This window comes from Photinus pyralis, unplaced genomic scaffold, assembly GCF_008802855.1.
Source record: "Photinus pyralis isolate 1611_PpyrPB1 unplaced genomic scaffold, Ppyr1.3 Ppyr1.4_LG5, whole genome shotgun sequence".
Classification (NCBI taxonomy): Eukaryota; Metazoa; Arthropoda; class Insecta; order Coleoptera; family Lampyridae; genus Photinus; species Photinus pyralis.
In genome coordinates this window covers 44403330-44426041 of record NW_022170596.1, presented here as the reverse complement: position 1 = coordinate 44426041, position 22712 = coordinate 44403330, and the positions used below count along the sequence as shown (strand labels likewise).

Sequence of the window (22712 nt, the reverse complement as noted above, 5' to 3'; positions counted from 1 at the left end):
ATGCGTTTTAATGGGCAATAAACTGAGTGTTTTCGTAGAAAAATGTTATCGGAGATCAGGCGCAAATTTTGGAAAGTAAGAGAGTAATTTTAAAGACTGAAGTTGGTTTTAGAAGGAGGGCTTTTTGTGCTAGATTTTGTGGCAAGGTTGCCTTTTTAGCGTAATTTTGATAAAGTTATAGTTGTTTGTCAAGTAAAGTTTATAACATTTCTCAATCTCAGCCGGACAGCCAGCCAGTCAGCCATAACGAATATAATAGCGTATTTTTTCCAAGGATGCGCTAAAAATGTAGTGTGCTAAGATTATGGGTGCGTTTGCTCTCTGTCGCAAATTGTTTTGCCCGGATTTTTAACAGGAAACTGTAAGTAGTTTAAGATTTCATTGATTTGCAAATTGTTGTCGAACGCTTATGCGGGGTGTGAAAACGGACTTTGTTATAGTCCAGTTTGATTGGTAGCATTTTGTTATTAATTTGATTTTTGTGTTAGAATAAACTTTGTAAGTGTCCATTCGTGTAAATCGTGTAATTCGAACCCTTTAGCCACCCAGATAGATGTCTCATACAGAATGATGATTAATTTTATTGATCCGTTTGCTTCAGGTGTGTTCATAATTTGTTTAGGTAATTCTTTTCGGAATTTATGGAATTTGATCGTGGCCGTTATTTGCCACACAATTTTGAATTTGAAGTTGGGATAGGAATTCATTCTATTCAGATTAGTCCGCTTTCTGTATAGGGTCATTTTGATTATAAGAGCAAAATATCACTTTGAATATGACTAAAATTGGTGCTGACAGTCTAGGTCTAGACGATATTTGACGTTTTTTTTATATTACTGAACTTATGAATACATTATTTTGAGACCATTTGCTGCATCTTCTGCTGCTCAGTATAAATAAGGGATGAATCCTTTCTTTATATTTATTTGCAATTCCACTACTACTGCTAAAATTTATATAATTGTAAACGGAGATGAGATTGATAACATAGCTACTAGCTGCAGATATTATTACAAAGTCGGATGTTAAAACAGTAAATAGTTTAAGGGACGGTCTTTGATATTCCAGATTCCAGTTAAACTGATAGATAGCATAGCACACTATTTTTTCCTAATTAAGTGCTCATATATTTTTTTAACTTTATGTTTATGAATTTATATATCGTGTACAAGTACAGGGCGTTCCAAATTGCTTGTTTTCGATGTTTTTGGGGGGATATAACTAAAAGAGATGCGGTTTGCACTTCTCGGAAATACTTTGCAAATATGTCTAGATTGACGATGCTAATTTTGACGTATGACTTGTGCGAACGTGGCAACAGCGCGAAACTCCAAAAATGTAATAAAAAGTATAACTTGGTTATTTGTGGGAATATCAAAAAAGTAGAAATAAATTTACTGCTATTATTTTAAAAACTAAACAGAATATGGAAAATTTAAAAGTACCCCCTACTAAGAGACTATTATTACGTAGCTTTTATTCTTTCTACTTTTGTGACATTCCTACAAATAACTTAGTTATAAAGTAAAAACGTTTTATTGCATTTTTGGGCTTTTGCGCTGTGGCCACGTTCGCGCAAGTCATACGTCAAAATTGATATAGTCAATCTAGGAATCTTTGAAAAGTAACTGCGAAAAGGGCCAATCGCATCACTCTTTTAGTGCTCTTTTAGTTCGCAAAATATTCCCAAAAAACGTCGAAAACAAGCAATTTGGAACGCCCTGTACTTGTACAACATAATTATAAATTTGTACAAATACAGGGTGTAGCATCCCTTGGATCATAACTCATTTACCATAAAAGATACCGAAAAAAGTCTTAGACCAAAATTGTACACAATTACCGCTGTATTAGGTGCTGTATTCCAGTGGCGTATCAAACTTGCATTTTTTTAAATGGAACACGCCTGAACAAATTATACCTCTGGGTAGCCAAAACTAAAAATTTTCCACTGATATAAAGAAAACCACACATTTCACAAGAAAATTTCAGAGAAAAACCAAATCGAAAAAAAACGTTCTTTCCGAACCCAAGTGTGCCATGATAAAGCAAAAGATGTCCAATTCTCACAACAGTACAGTACCGGTAAATGAGTTATGATCCATGGGATCTTAGGTGCTACATCCTGTATAATTATGATGATATATGCATTATATAACTGATAATAGGTGTTTACAAAATTTCTTGAAAATCTTAATGTATAAGTAGTTTAAAATAACGAAAAACCAAAAAGACCAATGTCTAAGATTATAAACATGAAACAAATTTATTTCAAACAGAATTTAAAAAATTTGGTCGAGTAACTTCGTCTATAAAAAATCTAATGAATCCTTTTCCAAAGTTTAAAAGCGAAATGAACGACGTCTTTTTTCCAATACTGCGGTGACAAAGAGCGATCGATCCCCGATGCAGACCATAATATAGACGCGATAAAAGATATGATACACTTTAAATAAATTTGCATAACGTTCTGTAACTTCCAACCCTTTTCCCTTGTACTGCTTCCAAAGGTTTCAGATTAGAGTCTCAACGGGACAATCTCGGCCCGCGAGGGAGAATCGTTGTAAGTGTATGAAGTCAATCAATCTGACAGAATATTGTAGCGCTCGTAATCTGGATTCACGTCATGAATAACTTTTAATTTTGTGTTATCATAAAAACATAAATTACGAACGTGACTGAAGAATACGTTTTTTAATGGAAATTGCGCAGCGTTGAAAGTTCTCGCCGGTGACTGGGGTGCTTTAAATATATACAAGTAGGTACCGCCTGTATATGGATAAACAAGAGCAACATTTCGAAGCTTTTCATAAAAACATAATGAAATATTTATTACGAGTAATAACAAGGAAAAGAATTTGAAATTTTGAGTAAATACAAATGAGATTTTAATGTCTCAAAATTACATTTGCTTTATTATCCCCACTTTACTATGGGATGCTTTTATGCAATAAAAAGAAATTACAAACTTTTGTTATGGCGTACTTGCCATATTAATACTAATTTTGTGAGGTACACAAGACGCTCTGGGGTTACATAATTATAGCTCATTAAGAAGTTTCTTTATTATTATGTGGGATTGCATCTTAAATCTTGAGCGAGAAGAAAATTCCTTCTCATTATTCGTCTATTCGGAAGATTTAGACAAAGGGCATGATACCTTCCTAAATAACGGTTAACAGTATTCGTTCTCCGTATAGGTATTTTAATTATAATTTAGTTCATGATAATAGTTCGCCTTAGGCCCTACACACTCTCCGACCCTGAACTTACACAGTCCGGTGCTCTCATGAGATATCGGACCTTCTGTGGTGCTTTAGGCTTTACGAGCCCTCAAGAGGATCTGCAGTTAGTTAGGTTGCTTGTTATGGTAATTAATGTACGTTTTACGTACTACAAACCATCATAGTCCAATTTAACGGTTGCGGTTATATTCCAAATTTGATTTCATAATTCTGTCACTTCCCTTGACTGATGTAAGAAGTGCAATCGCTTCTACATCGGTCATGGTATAGCGAAATGACCTGCAGCTGCAGATTTTGAAACGCAAAGTTAGATGCTTCTTGGGTATACATACTTTATGAACTTTAACTAGACCACTCAGAAAATCGCCGCATTTCTATTTAATTATAAAATTAATTGGAGTAACTTTGGGAAACTGCTTTGAGACGGAACACTTCAAATTAAGTAAAAGCACAGTGTGCCCGTACAAAAATTTCCTAGTTCTGTAAGTTGAAGGTACTTGTAAAAGTTTCCAATCTACCCAAATTATCTATGCAGTTTTTCGTAGCAAGCTGTTCAGAAATAAAGTTGGTAGGTATTTTAAATTACCCTATATTTTTAATTATTAAAAAACGAATGTCTTTAGCCTGGAAAGCTTCTTTGTAAAATTATATTTCTGTTAACACGGCAAGGGGAAAGCTAAGAAAAGGCCTTTCATTCGATCTTTGGAAATCGACATCATAATATATCGCCTCCTCGGAATGGTTTTTGGATGAGCAAAATCGGATTGACGAAAAATCACTTCGAAACGCATTATGTGGACACACGCGAGGCATCGTTAAAGTAGACACGTTGTACATGCAAGGTGTTCAAGAACAAAACCGAATATATTGTTACATGAGAAACTAATGTAAATCGGTACGACAAAATCGAACGGCTTTTGATGATAAATGAATATTTTTAAATTTTTGGAAAGTTTACCCCTTCAGAAAATAGGTGTCCTTCTTTAATGCAGACAAGGTAAGACCCTATCAGTAAGTCAAAATTCGATGACTTAATTTTTTAATGGGAACCCTTTCTTTTCGCTTTACGAATTAACTACCTATTTAAAAATAAGGGTAATTTACAGTTACAAAGTATCATTTTTTATTGTAAGGCGATTTTGTTTTAATAGAACAAAGAAGAAACACGTTATTGTTGTATGTAAAAAATCAAATTAAATATACTAACGTTGATGATGTAAGTAACACTTTATTTCTTTTAGGAGTTGGAGACAGACGGTACTGTATTGTATATTTTATATTGTTAGTACAATCTATAGAGAATAAGTACGCAATATTTATCATAAAAAATTATATAAAAAAACACCAGATTAACATGTAAATACAACACAATTAAACGTAGGTAGTTTAACAATATAAAAAAAAATGTATAAATATAACAATAACCAAAACTAGTAAAAATATTTGTTATTTATGTATGTTGGAGTAAGAATTTTTTTGTTAAGGTCAACTTAAACTCCCTAAAGGTAGGAATATTTTTAATTGTGTCTGTTTAAGGGGTTTTAATTAGTTTCGTGTCGGATGTTAGAATTATGTCAGGATTTAGTAAAGCGAGATTTATTTTTATACCTGAAGCAGCATATTTCAAAAATGTGCCTATCTACTGTCAATATATTTAATTCTTTGAAATATGATGGGCAACAAGTTTTGAATTGCATTGCAGATGGTTCTAATCGCGCGTTTCGGTAGAATCAGTACGCGTTGTACTTGAGCATTTCCACCCCAGTTTATTATGTTAGACTTAATGTGCGAGTTAAAATTCGAATGATACAGGGTGAGAAGCAAAGATTTTTTAAAACATTTAGTGAGTAGCAACAGTTTCGCAGTTTTTACACACATTATCAATATGTAAGGACCATGTAACATCCTGTCAAGCCTAATATTTTTGTAGAAGGTAGGAAGTACCTGCTTTAATTTCTAGAAAGAAAGAAACCAGTTGCCGTGTATTCCGTTTTATAATTGTTCCTGTAGAGATATGTTAATTATATTTGTAGCATCTGACAGCTCTCAGCTTGCGGAAGCAAGGGAACAATTAATATTTTACGATTTCATCTTTGTTAAATTAGATGATTTTGGTTTCCTATGTTAATTTAAAACGAACATTAAAGCTGCGAAGGCGTGCAGTTTATTTCATTATCGCAGGCCTGATGCGAATGACTCGAAATTCCAGGTAACAATGGGCATTACTGGGCTACCCAATTTGGAAATTTGAATCGGTCAAATTAAGTAATGATAATTAAGAGTGGCTAACTACACGAGTTCTACTAAATCGTATCCGAACCAGCCGTGAGTGGTTTCATTAGAAGTTTATCGCAAGCCGCACAATTACTTTACAGTTTTAATTTTTGGATGCAAACAATCGAATACTCTGTGTCGGCTGGAAATACTATCGATCCCTCCATGAAATGGCCGAATTTTATAAAAGGTACAGGCGACAACATCTTATTATCTTATCATTATAAGATATCTTATAATTAGAGAAAAAATTTAAAAAAGAAACACTGTCATAGTCGTTGGCTGTACCTATCATTAGTCTGTAAAAAAATCAGCTTCATTTATCCAACCGTAACCTAGTTATATTCGTAGAAACTTCGTAAAAAACCGACTAAGAATTGTTTTTTTACGGTGTTATCAAATGTTCACGATTTTTTTAAGATCTATTATCAACGTTTTCATTAGGTGTATAACTTATTTTCTCGAAAAACAACCTTTTAGAATTGGTCCTTAACTAATATGTCCTGAGGCGGCAGACGGTCGATTTTAGCATACTCTGATAGGGCAAAATGATTGATTGATTGATTTTTATTTCTTTGTGCCATGTGGCGTAAAATATACATAAATTATAATCATTTGAATAAATATACGAATATAATATTAAATATATAAAAAATAAAATAGAGATATCGCGTAAAAGTTAAAAATATGTGTAAAAGATTTAACAAGTAATAAAATTTTAAAACAAAACATTGATAAAAAACTCATCCAGCGAATACAAAGCCATTTTAGTGACGATATGAGAAACTTTTTTTTTAAATGTTTATAATATATCGAAATTGTTTTTACGTGTTCTGGGAGAGCGTTGTAGAATCTTACACCCATGCAAATATGAGGTATCATTGTAGGTACTCTATTTTTTGATATGGATAAAAAGAAGTTGTTTTCAAATCTAGTGTTATATCATATGGGTGGTCATCGGAATTTCGTGAAAATTGAAATTTATTTCTGAAAATGAAACACAGACACTCTAGCACATATAGAGCATAAATGGTTTTAATATTGTGTCTTTCAAAAAATCACTTGCACGGATCTCGTTTTTGTAATGAATGAATCATTCTCGTTCAGTGGATTTCGAGCTAGCTCCCCTACTATAATATATTATATTGTTTCCCAAGCACGAAACGTAAGTTTTCACTCGTCCATAGTAAACAGTAATTTTTAGCGTAACACAACGAAGTTGAGGTAAAGCTTATGTGCTCGTGTTTCCGTCCGTCCGTCCGTCCGTCCGTCCGTCCGTCCGTCCGTCCGTTCCATCGAGATCTCGGCCCCTGGGCCACCTAGAGACTTCGGGTTTTCGCTAATTGATAGCTGTTATGGTCTATATTTGCCCATTTCGATCAGTTTCATTTAACTCCATATTTTGCGCAGACTGCGCAATGCCAACTTTCATATTTATGGAGATATTTCTTTGAAATTTTAACCACAGATGCTTCTAGTAAAGGCAAACATTTCGCATATGGTAAAAATTATGTGGGCATGCGCAGTGACTGCGCAATCCAACATTCTTATTTATGGAGATATTTCTTTGAAATTTTAACCACAGATGCTTCTAGTAAAGGCAAACATTTCGCACATGGTAAAAATTATGTGGGCATGCGCAGTGACTGCGCAATGCCAACATTCTTATTTATGGAGATATTTCTTTGAAATTTTAACCACAGATGCTTCTAGTAAAGGCAATCATCTCGCACATGGTAAAAATTATGTGGACATGCGCAGGGACTGCACAGACTGCTCATAGCCAACTTTCTTATGTGTGGTAAGTTCTTTGAAACTTTATTTTACTTATTTAACCCCTCTCTTTCTCTGGACGTGGACGTACTTCAATATGCAGATTCGACATTTTGTGTGCTTTCGATGACGATGCATCGTTTCAATACTTTGTGTTACGCGGCAATACCCACGAGTGGGTTTTGGAACATTTTTTATTAGTATGATGGTATTGTTGTAGGTATATAAACGGCTAGTCACCACAAATACAGAAATCAAAGCAGACAGAGAAGCGGAAAAGAGGCAGAGAAGTTAACATTTGGTCCGAAATTTATGCGAAGATAATAAAAAGAAAGTCGATAGTCGCGTTACACTTGTATAAAAAACACATTTACCACTATGATCAGTAATTTTACTTTCTTGGGTGGTTACTTCACGCCGTACGAAGTCAAATTTCAGTTAAAAATCTCACATAATTGTTATTTTATGGTCATACAATTATCTTTGATGCTACCATTGTATGGTGTACATACAATGATACTACGTTACAGGTACAATTTAAATATAAAAAAAAAGTAATTACTCGCAATTAAATTTTTTGAAAAATGTCTTCACTATTGTATCCCAATAGACGTGATCCATTTTTTTATAAACTTAGTTGCTGTGTTTTTAGTTTCTGAGTCGTTAATACCCTAATTATAAAGTATACACTTACCCTTATCGGTTTTGGCTCGATCTCCCATTGCAGCACGAACGAAACGGTACGCACTGACGAAACGCAAAACCTGAAATAAACGGATTTGATTAGATAGTAGAATACCTGTTACATATAGGCGATAATGCTTAAGGTCAAAAGATCAACTTTGCGCTTCTTATATCATATTTGCTATGCGAAAGTTGCCAATCATACCGTAGTCAGTGGCGGGTACCTTTAAAGGGTTCACTTTCAATTCTTTCCGTTTTGAAGTTGTACAATTTTTGAAGAATGTATTATTGCCGCGGTATTTATTTGTTGTTTCTATGACTACTTGAACCTGATTTGAATATGCTAACACTAGAAGATGCACGAGTTCAGCCACCCTGACGATATATAATCAAAAGTGACAAAGCGATGACACTACATTTGATATGATACCGGTTCATAACGAACGGAGATCTAAAAATGGCTTTCTTTATTTTTAGCTTATTTTGGAAAAAAATGCATTTGCTATGGTTGGCTGGCTGGCTGTCCGGCTGAAACCTCAGCAATTACAATAACTAGAGACTTCAAATTTTCACTAAATGCGTTCTGCTATATAGTGTAGGTGTGCAGGTTCTAATCTATGTTGAGTTAGATAACTCGTGAGATCGATAATTTACGAAAATATGGAGACGTAAACAAATACTGTGAAGACTGTCACGGGAAAACTAACGTTTCTAATGAAATACTGATCTGTACATTGCCAATTCACAAACTCCGATCTACAAATTTGATAAAGCCGGCAAAATTTCATCGTTATCGGTCCAATTGCTCTCTTTTAAATCGATGGACATAAAGCTATCGAGCGAGCGAATGAGCGAGCTTAACAACTCGACGCTAAAAATTTTAAACTATTGTAGTAAGCACGGACGAATTTAATTTTTTTAGATAGTAGCCAAAAGGATGGGTTGAAGTTGGAGGAGGGGGTAAACAGTAGGTACTAAAATGCGGTAGTGGTAGTACCTACTATTAATGAAGTGGCAACATATTTTGGATAGTGGCAACAAAAACGTAACTACCAAACAATGTATTCGAAAATGATCAGAATGGGAGCAAAATTTAGTGTAGAACAACTCATTGTTTCAAATACGAGTGGTCACAACGAAGCCTCGTACCGAGAAATCGAGCTTAGTATTCTTGGAGTCTGGTGCATAGTAAGATCGAGCGATGAAGAAGGAGAAACGAATGGTCTGTCATAGTCTAAACCGCCCATTTCTCAAGTAGGTATACTCGTTTTTTTTTTAATACAGAATTATTAAAACGCATAATTTAGTTCTTTATAATTATTGTAACTGAAAGAGTTATCTTATCCCACAAGTGGTTTCAATTATTGAGTCGGATTTAAATTTAACTTTACCCCAATTTGACCAACATTAGTTTTCAACATAAGAAATCCCATCGTCAGGCGCTACAAATGACCACCCTGCATATTGATCTACCATCTATCTCTATCGCAACTTTTAGATCCAGCAAACATAACAGCTAGAAAAATTTGCGTAACATTTTTAAGCGACCTTTAATCATGAAAGGTAATAGAGGTAATAGAGAGTTACAGCAAGTGAGGACGTGTAACCAATATTTCTTCATTTTGCGTGGAAGCGACGGTTACAAAACGGTTTTCCGGCGTACCGACGTATTTTACGCAGTCTCTCTAATGGAAACTCAAATGTTCAACGCAAAGTCCGGGGCAAAAGTCAAACGTCAAAAAGCAACTAAGTGACAAAACTACCAACACGAATTGGCGCAATTTGACTATTATCACCGACGCAAAAAATGATTTCTATACTCCTACTTCTATTTTTGCCTCAAGTACTCTTAACAGTAGCAGTTTATAATTGAAATTTAAAATAAACCCGATAACCACAAAGGTTATCGGCTAGGTTTCCAACCACTGTTTTTAACTCCCAGCACCCGATTTCATTCTGCCAAGAAAACATCCAGATTTTCAAGGATATATGAATCATGAATCAATCAAACGAAGAGAAGGGCTATGATACACAATGAGCAAACAGGATTAGAAATCTGTAACATCTCTCTAATTAAAAATTCATCAATACCGCCAAATGTATTACGTACGTTGAACAGGGATTCTTCTATAAGCTAAAAAGAAGGAACCCCATTTGGCTGAACTGACCTATGTCGGTATTTCTCTGTCGAACTGTCATGTAAAAGCTTGATTTTCCTTCGAAATATAATAAAGTAAAATTGTGCCTATTCCAAAGTTAGAACACTGCAATTTTGGTTTTAATTAAACAGCACCCATTGAAAATAGTTCACAAACTTGAACTTCTTCATGCGTTGGAAGCTATATGAGTTTTTGGTACTTATATCTAATAAATGAATTTAGCGAAGCAAACATGTTATGCCGTTCTCGTTCAATTCAAGTTATAAAGGTAAAGACTCGTGTTAGTTATTGCAATACAGAAGTTTCCTAATAACATGAATCATCGCCAATGTTCAATCACTTCTTTACAAAGAACATAAATTTTATAAACAATTTGACGTTATACGAAATCTTAAAACACAACTTGTATTAATCAATCATTTGAAATGGTAGAAGGAAGTATATAATGTATTATGTAAGTGTATACTCATCTTTCACGTTTTCAAAAGTTCGCTCTAAATTTCCAAGAGTATTACGTTAAAACTGCAGTTTACAAGTATCAAATATTTGCGAGGAGAGTTATTATCCGCTCCGAATAAAAAAAAAATGAAAACAATAAAAGAAAAAGAAGGGGTGTTTACAACTCGTTCCGTCAATAAACAATAGATATATTCCGGCAATTCAATTTGCATCTCAACCGATACATTTCCAGCTCTCTAAGTTTAAGACCCAAATTGAGGACCGATCTGGTAAAATATTGCCCTACGCAGTCATATATCTCCTAAAGTTATCTTGTAAATTGGTTAACAATACTGCGGTCAGAGTTTCGAACACATATAATTTAGATGCAACTGGAAATTTGTATGTGTATTGTGTAAGTAATGCTGGACGAGATTGTGCATGGATTATTTACGTAAAGACATTGAAGTTTTCAACGGTGAAAGCCATCTACTGAACGGTTATTTGTTCTTATTAAATTTTTCGGGTAAATGTAGTATAATTGATTTACTCATTAGCATTACAGCAAAGTTGGTAGGTATAGTAAATTAGTTGATTGCGTTTACTCACATGCATCATGGATGTGGAGTGAGGTTGTGAGTCACTCGGGTCCGCATGGGTCACAACTTGTAGCGGAAAAGTGGGCCTACTTGTCAGTACTTCTGACTTGAGGACTCGGCTTGATCCATTGGCTCAATTTGACCTGCGCCCCGGCTTGCAGATCGGGTCGGGTCAGCAGTCTACTCGTGTTTGCTGGTCAGAAGTACTGATCCGCTGACCTACTGCTCTTAGAAGAGGCTTTGTACATGAAGTGGGTTAACTTTGTATAATCAAGGGGCAAGTAGCAAGTAATCGATTCCACCGATATTTTGGGTGCCTCCCCAGTTACCAAACTCATTATAGATCGTATAGATGGGACGCTATCGTCAGATGCAAAAATCTCGAAGCGGTGAGGTAAGGATTTTAGTTTATTAACGCATATAGCCGAAAATGTCCCCCTTTGTTGCTACGTAACTACATTCTCTGGGCTTGTGACGATTTGACGAAATCGCCTATCACTAACCAAAGGCGAGAAAGTTGAATAGAATTTAGCTTGTATAGTTTTTACTTTCTAGCTGAAAAGTAATCAGTGTTAAAAGATTTTATTCTTTGAATAGTAAGAAAATACATGCAGGAAATGCAAACGTCAATTGACAGTTCCAGTAGCAAGCTCCAAAATGGCGGACAAGTTAGCTGTTCTATATAGGTATTAGCGATTTACAAATTGTGACGCAATGGTTTTTATAATTTTTGTCCGAATTTTCTTTACTACCCGTATTAATCCACAATACATGGTTAAATATGCGCATATATATGCAGAATATTAGTGAAAAATATGAAACAGTTTTGATGTATATGCATACATATGCAAAATTATATATGTTGCATAATTTCTAATAAAAAAAGGAAGTACGATAAACATAAGATGTTTCACTAAGTTTTCTGCACGAACTGATTGCTTCCTGTTGCTAAGAATTAATTTATAAGCACTAAGCAGAAAAACTTCTCTCTACATATACAAAAATTTAAATACATCTTAAAATATGCAAAAATAAATTCGGTTTAATCGCAAATGTTGCAAATCGAAAGTACACTGAAAAAAATTATAGGAATTTTCCAATCGTTGTGCTGTAAAAATTGCAGTTTAAATTAGGGAATTAAATAACTATTGTAACATAGTATGTAAAATGAAAATGCATATTAGTATTACATGGCATAATACATAAAACTATATTACTTGGTAAATTTACAGTGGAAATATGAAAAACCGCATAAGTGAATATTAAAATTACATTGCGGAATACGTAGAAAGAATAATTACAATGTAAGTGTGAAAAACGTCAAACATATACTGTAAGATTTTGTCCTGAAAATGCGCATGTGTAATATTAATGTCTATTGTCTAGATACTTAAAAACGAAGGCAGTGCCATTATTACTTTGCTGGTGTGTAGTTTTGGCTGAGGCGCTGATGTCATTTATCCCGTATGGGTCTATAAGTTACAATAGTGTGAGTTAATCTAGTGCAACTTATCTGCAATTCTGAAGGTACTAAGTACGTCTTTTAATTATGTTTATCTGTAACAATTGTAAATTTAAGGGCAGAGCGGGCCTGCAAGATAAATACCTTGATAGCAAACTTTGGTTCTGTTTGCACCTTTGAAACACTGCTGCACTATAGTTATCATGCATTTTTTTCGATGTTGGTGCTTCCATAAAGAAAACAGAATTATGTCTAGTGTTCATGAAGTTGAGACTTTCTTTTCCTTTACTTTTAAGTATAATCGAGAGTATAATGTTTTTTTTATATTACAGAGGTTATGTAATATGTTTACATTTTAATAAAAAAAATTTACAATTTCACTATTTTTCCTTTTATTTTTTTGCGTGCAAGGTGTCTAATGAGGATTCCAATAGTAATATGGTCTTGAAAACCTATCCAAAGGATTTTTGGAAGTGGTTTGACAATTCTGTTATATATGTTACGTTTTTTGCATCAATTTGTAGACATATCATATTCCATAATATCATACGTAACATATTCTAGCGGAAATACTGTAATAAAGCATAATAGGAACATGAAACCTACCCAAAAAAGATATGGATTGTTTTGTGATATCCTCTAGAAAATTAAATAGTGAATTTCCCATATTACGGAAAAATACAGTGTGAAGTATTGCTTTTTTCAAGTTGAAAAATGGAAAATCAAGTTATTTTATAAGCTCCTCGGAATATGCAATAATAAAAATTAGAACTTTCCTAAATCAATCATGAATTAATCTGTGAATATTCATGGTAAATTACGTTACGTATTACAGTAAAATTAATTTACAGATCGTTAGGTATTTTCGCAGAACTGTACGTTGGTTATAAATAGAAAACGTAAAGTTATGGAATATTACACAAACGTTTTTTAACGTGTACACAAAATCTCATAAGAGTACAACCAAAAATAAACGATATTCATTTTGCATATAAGTATTCACAGCTTTAGCTGATCAACAAATTGAATTAAAATTAAAATAAAATAAGTGCTTCCAAACATCAAGAAGATGGTGAAAATATGCAAAAATATATGTATCATATGTGGAGAGATTTCACCTTTTAGTAAATTGCACTCTCCAAAATACAGGTAATCTTAGGCAGTGTTATACAACGTTGCATTACAAGAATTTTCACCGTCTTACTAAACTAGGACACACATCGGATAAACTGTTGTACACTGTGAAATAGAAGTAAGTAAGTAAGACTTTGCAGGCTTCTTCTGATAGTGAAAGGCCAATCTCATAACAACCAATCCAGAAGCGCTTGAAACGAAAAAAATCAGACCTACGAATTCAATATAAATATAAGAAGGAAAGCCGATCTATGGAACCATTACTTCAGGTTCTTCACCTTAACACTAATAAGAAACTTCGTGAAATTACTATAGAAAAACGAAATACAAAAATTATTGTAGTTACGGCTACAGATATATTGTAGCTGAAGAGGCATGTTAAGACCAGATCAAACACCAAATGATGATGAAATTAGTATGTGCGGATTATGTTTCTATAACTCCACTTCTCTACTTTAATTGGACTTGGATCTCGATTCGGACGACACTGGATTCGTTGTAATTACAGATGTCAAATTGGCTCTTTAATGGTGAAAAAACTCCCTTTATCAAGTACATAAGCGACGCCGATAAACACAGCACTTCGATTAACATCTTCGTAAAACGTGAAACACGCTTCCGCTTAACTGTAAACAAGAACTTTACAACGGACAAGACAGACTGTCTAACAATAAATACGATCAAATACAGCTTTTAGCTATAACGTAAGCAATGAGTTTGTTAATATTTATAGAAAGGTGTACATTAACAACTACCATTATGTGATGCTAATAACTTAAAGTGTACCTACAAGCGCATGCAAACTGCCAACTTGTGAAAACGCTGTTATTTTTAAAAAACTTCAACGAATAAAACTATATGGGGAAGGTTTAGAGATTTTTGATAACATAATATTGTGAAAACGTCACTGAAGAAGAGGAAGAAGTAGCAGATTTAAGTGTATATGAAACTTTTGAAAGTAACGAAGGGGTTGATTTAGTTTTCATTAAATGTTAAGAGTTAAACAAATTTCTGTTCGTTTACGTACTTCATGAATTAATTACTTAATCGTTGATTTTATCGAAAAAGTAGTTACACTATGACAATATTGTAGCACACACAAAAGCTTTCATTTAAGAAAATGATGAAGTCGAACCAGTTCTAAAGATATAGTTGGTTTTATAAAACTCAACATGCGCCATCTTGGATTGGCCGCCATTTCTATTAGCGACCACTTTGAGATGGCAATCATAGTTTTTTTTACATCCTAATATAAGTGTCTAACCGTGGTAAAAAGGAAAATTGGTACCCCCAAATTATACCATTTCCATAAACTTAGCCAGTTGGCCCTTAGAGACGCACAATAAACCTTTGTTTCTATTGGCTATTTCTTAATGATCTAGTGATAGTGAACGATTGATCACAGGGGAACAAAAAAAATAAAAATGTCTGCGGCACTAATTTTATTAATGAATTTTATAAACACTGGTATTTGATATACACTATATGCATTTAGTTTTTTTGGATTGATTCTGGTTCTTGGGATAAACGAAACGTAATAAATCAATGCAAAATTTTAAACTACCCTTCTAAAGTTGTATTTATTTGAATATTTCCAACTAAGTTTGGTTATCTATTTATGGATTTAGTAGTAAACATTTCACTGATCAGCTATTAGACCGAAATTATCAGTTCGTCTTATTTGCATTGGAGTAAAAAGGATTGGCCTTTGCGCGAAAAAGGTAGGAAAATCATATGTGATTCATGAACCACTTGACTGCTAAACCGAAAAAATATCCTTTTTCCACCACTTCACATCAAGCTCGGGCTAATGAAACAGTTCATCAAAGCCCTTGATAAGACGGGTGACTGTTTTAAGTATGTGTGTAAAAAATTTCCAACGCTAAGTATGGAAAAGTTGAAAGCGGGCATCTTCGATGGACCTCAAATCCGAACACTTATAAAAGACACTGAATTCGTGAACTATATGACACAAATTGAATCTGAGGCATGGTTAAGCTTTCTTTTAGTAATCAAAAATTTCTTAAGGAGTCATAAAGCTCCAGACTATGCAAAAATAGTCCCTAAAATGCTTCAAAATTTTAACAAATTAGGAGCTAATATGAGCATTAAAGGCACTTTTTGCATTGTCATATACTTCCCGCATAATGTGGGCGATTACAGCGAGGAACAAGGAGAACGGTTCCACCAGGACACTAGGGTCATGGAAGACAGATACCAAGGTCGATGGGACCCCCACATGATGGCAGACTACTGCTGGACCTTAGTAAGGGATTGTCTTGAGCAGAACCATGGCAGAAAAGCCTACAGAAAAAGTTTTTTGTGATTTTTCTTAAATTTCGTCAGATATTTTTGTTTTTGTTTCATTCCTAAAGATCAACTTAATAAGAGTATTTTTTCAGTGCAAATTGGTATTTTTACTAAAAATTTTTATTGAAATAGTTAATAGTTTTTATCTCAAAAACTGGAGCCAATTTTACAAATCTGATATTTTTCCAGTATTCAGCACACTAGTCTGATACAGAATTGACTTCAATCTGCCATGCCGCAAAATTACTGTTCCCCAGTGATAATCGATCCTCTGATGTATCAGAAACGTCAACTTAGAGTGCAGGTTATCGGACAAAAAACGTTATTTTGCTTTATTTAGTATAGGCAGATAACCTGCACGTTAAATTTAACGTTACTGCTACATCACAGGGCTGAATGATTGTATAAATCCACCATAATATTGATGCAAGTGTAAATGAAGGATTCCCACAACTTGATAGTAACATTGAACGGTGCTTGCGCTCTAAAAATTACTCACCTCTTTAAAACGTACCTAGCAGTTAACAAATCTCTAATAGACGCGGGCTATCCACAAAAAATTACATTTTCACCATCACCCTACACTCTGTTTAATTCAAATCGAATTGTGAATAGGTTTTCTTTTATATAAAAATGTTTAGGAAGCTGTTGAGTAAACATCATCTGGTTACTTTCCAGATATTGTGGAGTGTAAAGTGAGTGAGAAAAGTTTGATTTTGTCATTCATGTACCTACTGGTTCAAATTGTGACCAAGTAGCTTTCGAACTTTAACAACCATGTACAATTTAAACCGAGAGCTGGTTAGAATGAAAACTTTAAAATTCGTTCAATCTGAGACTAGGAAATACTCAAAACACTCGTAATTACCAAAAACATTGGATGTGTCTCGACGAATTAGTAAATCCACGTATTCAAAAAGACTCATCGCGTGCATTTCAAACTGTCTGAAGTATTTGGAAATTATTCCATAATCTCTTACATCCCGTTTGGTTATTAATCATAGTACGTTTGTGATACACAATAGATGTGTACGTCTCTTTGTATAATAGAGATTCAGGATTTAAATCTCAGATGCGAGTTATAATTATTTCCGTTCTTAATGGCAGAGTTTAATGCTGTTACAATAGAAACCGATCTGCGATGTTCAGTATTTGAAATGTAATAGCTGCGATATTTGCATTTTACATTGTGTTGTTGCCGAGTAAGCCCTTTGGTGCAATTCAAAGGAAAAATTTTGCGACTGAGCATGTACCTACTTCTGATTTAAGCAACCTGCTTGCAATTACCAACCGAGATTTAGTAGAAAGGGGTATCGTAAAATCGAACTGAATAAATGAAAGATAAGTTTCTACGTGTGACTCTAGTCTTTATTTATGTATCTTTGTTTTGCTCTTTTGGGTTTAAATTGAGATTTATTAACACTACCAACACTCGAGCTTTGGAAAACCTTTTTCGGTGAGTCACACCCACTTCTAGGTACTGACCTATTCTTTAATTCCTTTTCTTACGATTCCGTTATAAAATTGAAGCTATGCAAAATGGCAGAAAGACACGTTAAAATGCAATCAAATGTTCTCTGTCAGTGGAGATTTGCTTGCATTATCAGTGAACATAGTAAAAATCTCAATTCATTCATTCATTCATCTGCTATATTTTAATTGTAAGAGTCTACACTTATGTTACTGGCCGCAAAGTCGACTGTGGTTGTTATTTGTAAATGGAAAGCGAAAAGATTGGCAGAAATCCGATCTGCTTAAGAGCAAATAGCAATTGAATCTTTGTTTACCATTACTTTAGTTTTTAACACCTACTTTACTAACCTTCTTATTAGCAAAATTAAACACCAAAGCTATGAATATATTGACAAAATAACCAATCCGGTAATAGATCCAATTTACATTCCCCTTCTTCTATTTACCTCTTTCACTAGGAATTTCAACCTAAATAGATTAATTTTGTGGCCACGATTTTGTTAACTACCCTTAGTTGAATATCAAACCTAATAAATGTATACGGTAAATTTTAATACAAAATACATCTTATCTAACCATCAGATTGAACTGGGTTTAACGAGTACCTATATTAACAGTTAATGTAATAAAAGTAGTATAATAGGTATAATAAAGTATAAAAAATAAAATTTTAGGTTTACTTCGACTTATACACAAATTAAAGCGACACTTCCATGTGGATACACGTTAATAAAACTACTTTTCACACAGTCTAAACTTGAGAGGGTTACATTTTGCCTTTCCCGTATCGACCACATCACCCACCCGAGAGAGCATTTGTCGCATCGACCGCCTTTTACACGGAAAGAAGAAGAGGCACCACCTCGCACATTCCATCGACCGCCTTTTTCGTATCGACTGCCTTTTACGATTTAAAAGGTGCCTGTGTTATGATTTCAATTGGTAAATATGTTAGTTACGGTAGAAAGCGGATTTATAAATTTAAAAAAAAAGCGCTTAGAAAAGCACAACAAAATTTAAAAGTTTTGTTTTTATGCAAAAAAAGCATAATGATTCATGAGTAACATATTTCAATCCTATTCCTTAAAACAGTAAATAACCATCACAGTTAAATTTAAATTAATCATTCTGTCTTGAGGAGGATGCAAATTTCATATTCCTACAGTTTTTACACATGCTCTGTAAAATTCTACCGTTGTCGATTTTTAACTCTGGAAATCCTTGTATCCAATCATTGACCAATCATCGGTTGTAGATTTTGATTTCGGCATATTAAATGAAGTAGACACACAAATACGACACACTATAAACTAGCATTCAGCATTTAAAATGCAATAATAAATACTACTGAAAAAATAGATCGAATATCTGAGACAGTCAGATAGGGATATGCTATTTAGAAGTATGTATGTACATGTCAGCTATTGTATCTGTAGCTTAAAATAATATTGCATAAAGTGCATTCTGCTTAATCGTTAATTAATGGGGAAAAAACCATATTACGTTGTGAATTGGATAAAAAGCTTTAAAAGCATATAAACATTAATAAGCACAAATTGCCAAAAAACGCAAAATAAGCATAACAAACTTTTACTATACGTTTTCAAATATCAAAACTAGATGATTACTTTGAACAATTCTGACATGCTTACAGTATGCACAAAAAGCATAAAGCCTAGAAATCTGCTCTCTATGAAGCAGGGATAAAATCCTGGCAATCTGTAAATAATTTACACATGAGTTATGTAAGACATGTAGAGAACTTGCTATGATGCTACGATCACAAACACATGCATGGTTTTAACAAAGAGTACCACTTTGGTTTTACAAAAAAAATTAGCCAAAACCAGGGCCAAAACGTTTAGCTTATTCACGAGTGAATTAAAGTAAGGGTGGCTTTAAATACATTCAGATATCTAAAATGAAACAGTTCTCATACAAATTGTGTTTCTTCATCTGTAATTGAATTTGGAAAAAGTAAGTTTATTTTGTACAACGGGGTCCATTACATGTATATTTATACAGCATCGGATAGACTGGCGGAAATAAAAGGCCAAAGAGCTATCGTGGGATCCAACAAAAGGTGGGGACAGCGGGGTTTAGTAAAGTCCATTGGCGATTTTTGCATAATGTATAATAATGTGCGCACAGTATCTCACACCGTCGTATGGATTCTGTTAGTTTGCTATATTTAACAGTTAAATTCATTTCTTTTATATTTTTTAAACACTGCAGTATATTCTTTCTTGGTGGTTCTGGGAAATCAACGCCCATTAGTGGTGTAGATCTGAATTTCGTTTAGGTTTCGCTGTTCTTTGTATTGGGTGGGAAGGTATACAGTCCTCCATTCCCAAAATTTTCCCAAATTTTAGTAAATCCAGACCTTTAAAAGTCCATAGGTTTTTTACCATATTATTAATAAAAAAAATTAGGGTGAGTTATTCAGTTCATTTCCGCTCTAGAAAGTGAATGTGTTCAGAGCAATTTAAATCAGTGGTAGTTGGAAACTGGAAAATAGGAGGAGTAATTAATCGCATTAGGGGTGGAAATATGTTTAGCAGCAGATAAAATCAATTACCTAAAACCCGAAGTCTCTCGGCGGTCCAGGGACCGAGATCTCGATGGAACAGAGAGATAGACAGACAGAGAGACAGAAAGACAGACATACGACGGAAAATGGAGCACATAAGCGTGTAAATCATAAACAATAATGGTCCTAAGATAGAGCCTTGATGAACTCCATTCTTCGTATAAATTAAATCGGATTGACCGCCATTTACCAAAACACATCGTTTTCTATTATTAAGATACATAAACATTACAAAACATAATCAAAAGCTTTCGATAGGTCACACAATCTTGTGCATGTTCTCCTTTCTAATAGATAAAATTGAATAGGCCCGCCCGTGAACCTCTCTGGGTTTAGGGTATATCCACGAAAGATGGAGGAAGGTAAAAGTTTTGTACCTATACCTAAGCCGTGTTGTCTCATCCACTGCTGTGGTGCCTGCGCGGGGCTCCTCCGCGCCCTGAACGAGGGGGAAGCGTATACACAGGGATACGCGGACGATCTCGCGATCGTCATACTCATAACTGGGAACTTTCCAAACACCCTGAAAGAGCTCATGCAGGGGACTCTTGAACAGGTGGATAGGTGCTGCAGTAGCCATGGTCTTTCCGTTAACCCGGAAAAGACCGAGGTTATTCCATTAACGAATAGAAGGAGAGCGGACCTTGATGGGCTCGTTCTTCGAGGACGTCAATTGGGTCTGACCACGTCAGAGAAATATCTTGGAGTCATCATTGACTCCCGCGCCCGCCTGACCTGGAAAGGGCACATAGAGCGAATAAGTAAGGATCGAGGTAGCCTTGGGCACGGGCGGATCTGGGAGGAAACTCTCAGATCCGATCGCCTCCTCGCAAGGAGGGATGTGATCCGGGATATCCTGCCAAGATCAAAGTGTTATAAAGTCATTCTCCCGGATAGGGAGCTGTGGCTGAACTCGGATTTCCCGTTCCTCAAACCTGAGGGACTCGTGTGGTTTACAGACGGGTCCTTAACAGAAAGGGGATCGGGCATGGGTATATATGGTGATCGACCGAGAGCTAGCGTCAGCTTCTCCCGTGGTCAGCATAGCACCGTGTTTCAGGCAGAGATGTTAGCCATCATGACCTGTGCACAGGAGACAACACGGGTTGCACTACTCACAACTTTGTAACAACTTCAGTTGATTTTTTTCTGTAGGTACAGAAATATTATGAAAGTGACTAACTGCATTTTCAATCAATCAATTAGGGCGAGATCTATGAATAATCTTCCTGTTTTTACAACTACAGCGCCAATCATAAATAGTCTTGGTACCGCCAGCTTGGACAGAACGCGTCGAGCGTCCCCACTTACGCCAAAAATAATCCACATATCGTTGAACACCTGCATAACCCGTTCTCTCCTTTAATGTCCGTTAATTAAATCTCTTATCGCAAACGACCAGATGTGCCTACAATTATACACGCAATTTTACATTTTACAATTTCAATTTACAAAATTCAATTGAAATAAACCAATTCTGTGCTTATTCGTAAAAACAGATTTACTATACTACATTGAATTACTTCTCATATATAGGCTAGTCCGTCAGAATGTTAGGTGTTTAAACCGAAATAATGTCTACAAGACGTTGTTTACCCAACAGTATAATATCTTCCAAAGAGATATCTTCGGTCAAAATGAGGCACCTAACAAGGAAAAAATCTAAGGTTGTGTTGTGTTGAAGTCATCAGTTGTTCATCCTCAGTGCTTTACAAATTAAGTACTTCAATAAAACGACATCACCGTTGTGCATACTTTGTACACTGTACGGAAATTATCCAAGGCCCTGTCTAAGGAAAGAAATGGTGCTTACGCTGCTACAATGTCCCTTGCATTGTCTCCACTAGAGTTTCTGTCTAATCAATTATGCAGAATGGCGCTATATTCAAATTTATATTTTTCTTGGAGCTTAAGAAAACCCCTACTGACAAAAAATGAAATAACTACAATTTTGTGGTGCCAAAACAATAAAAAATAAAGTTCCGTATACACAGCACAGCACGAAACAATTCGGCTATAAATAAACAGAAGAAATGAATGCAGTAGTTATCCTTGCGACGCGTTTTTACGTATCAGGACTGAAATAAATCCATTATTCTTTTCCTAATCCAGTTGGCTCGTCGAATAAATCATCACAATGTATAATGTTACGAAAACATATCGCTGCTGGAGATTTTAGATTGTTTTTTTTTATAATTTTTTGAAATGAATAATGAACAGAGCCCTTGCGCAAATTGAAACTAGCTCTAGCCTAATTGTGGCAGTGCACAATAGATAAAACATTTATAAATGTCATCGTATACAAACACAACATCAACAAACTCAATCCTATAAGAATGGGACATAAAGCGGAGAATATAGAATTTTGTTATCTACATAAGAATTCAACGGTAAGCATTCTTTATTTACGTTTGCAAAATCAAACATCTTTATACAGTCAATTTGACTGATCTGTATTCAGCGTAAAACTTCTACATGCCGTAAAACCGCGAGTGGTAGCACTTAAGTTTTACATTTTATTCAATTTTTATTTTAACACGAACTATTAGAATAAGTTTGCTGTGAACTACA

General features: G+C 34.6%; 1 protein-coding gene across 3 annotated transcripts in view; it reads right to left on the bottom strand.

Moving 5' to 3' along the window:
- The window catches only part of LOC116172205 (cell adhesion molecule 2-like), a 124136-nt gene that overhangs the window by 77041 nt on the left and 24383 nt on the right, over positions 1-22712 (bottom strand). For 2 of the 3 annotated variants that reach the window (XM_031489367.1, XM_031489364.1), the window contains exon 2: positions 7987-8056. In XM_031489367.1, coding sequence (XP_031345227.1) covers positions 7987-8056 — 70 coding nt within the window. Of the gene's footprint in view, positions 1-7986; positions 8057-8200; positions 8245-22712 lie in introns of those variants that run through there. The other variant, XM_031489366.1, reaches the window with a different exon arrangement.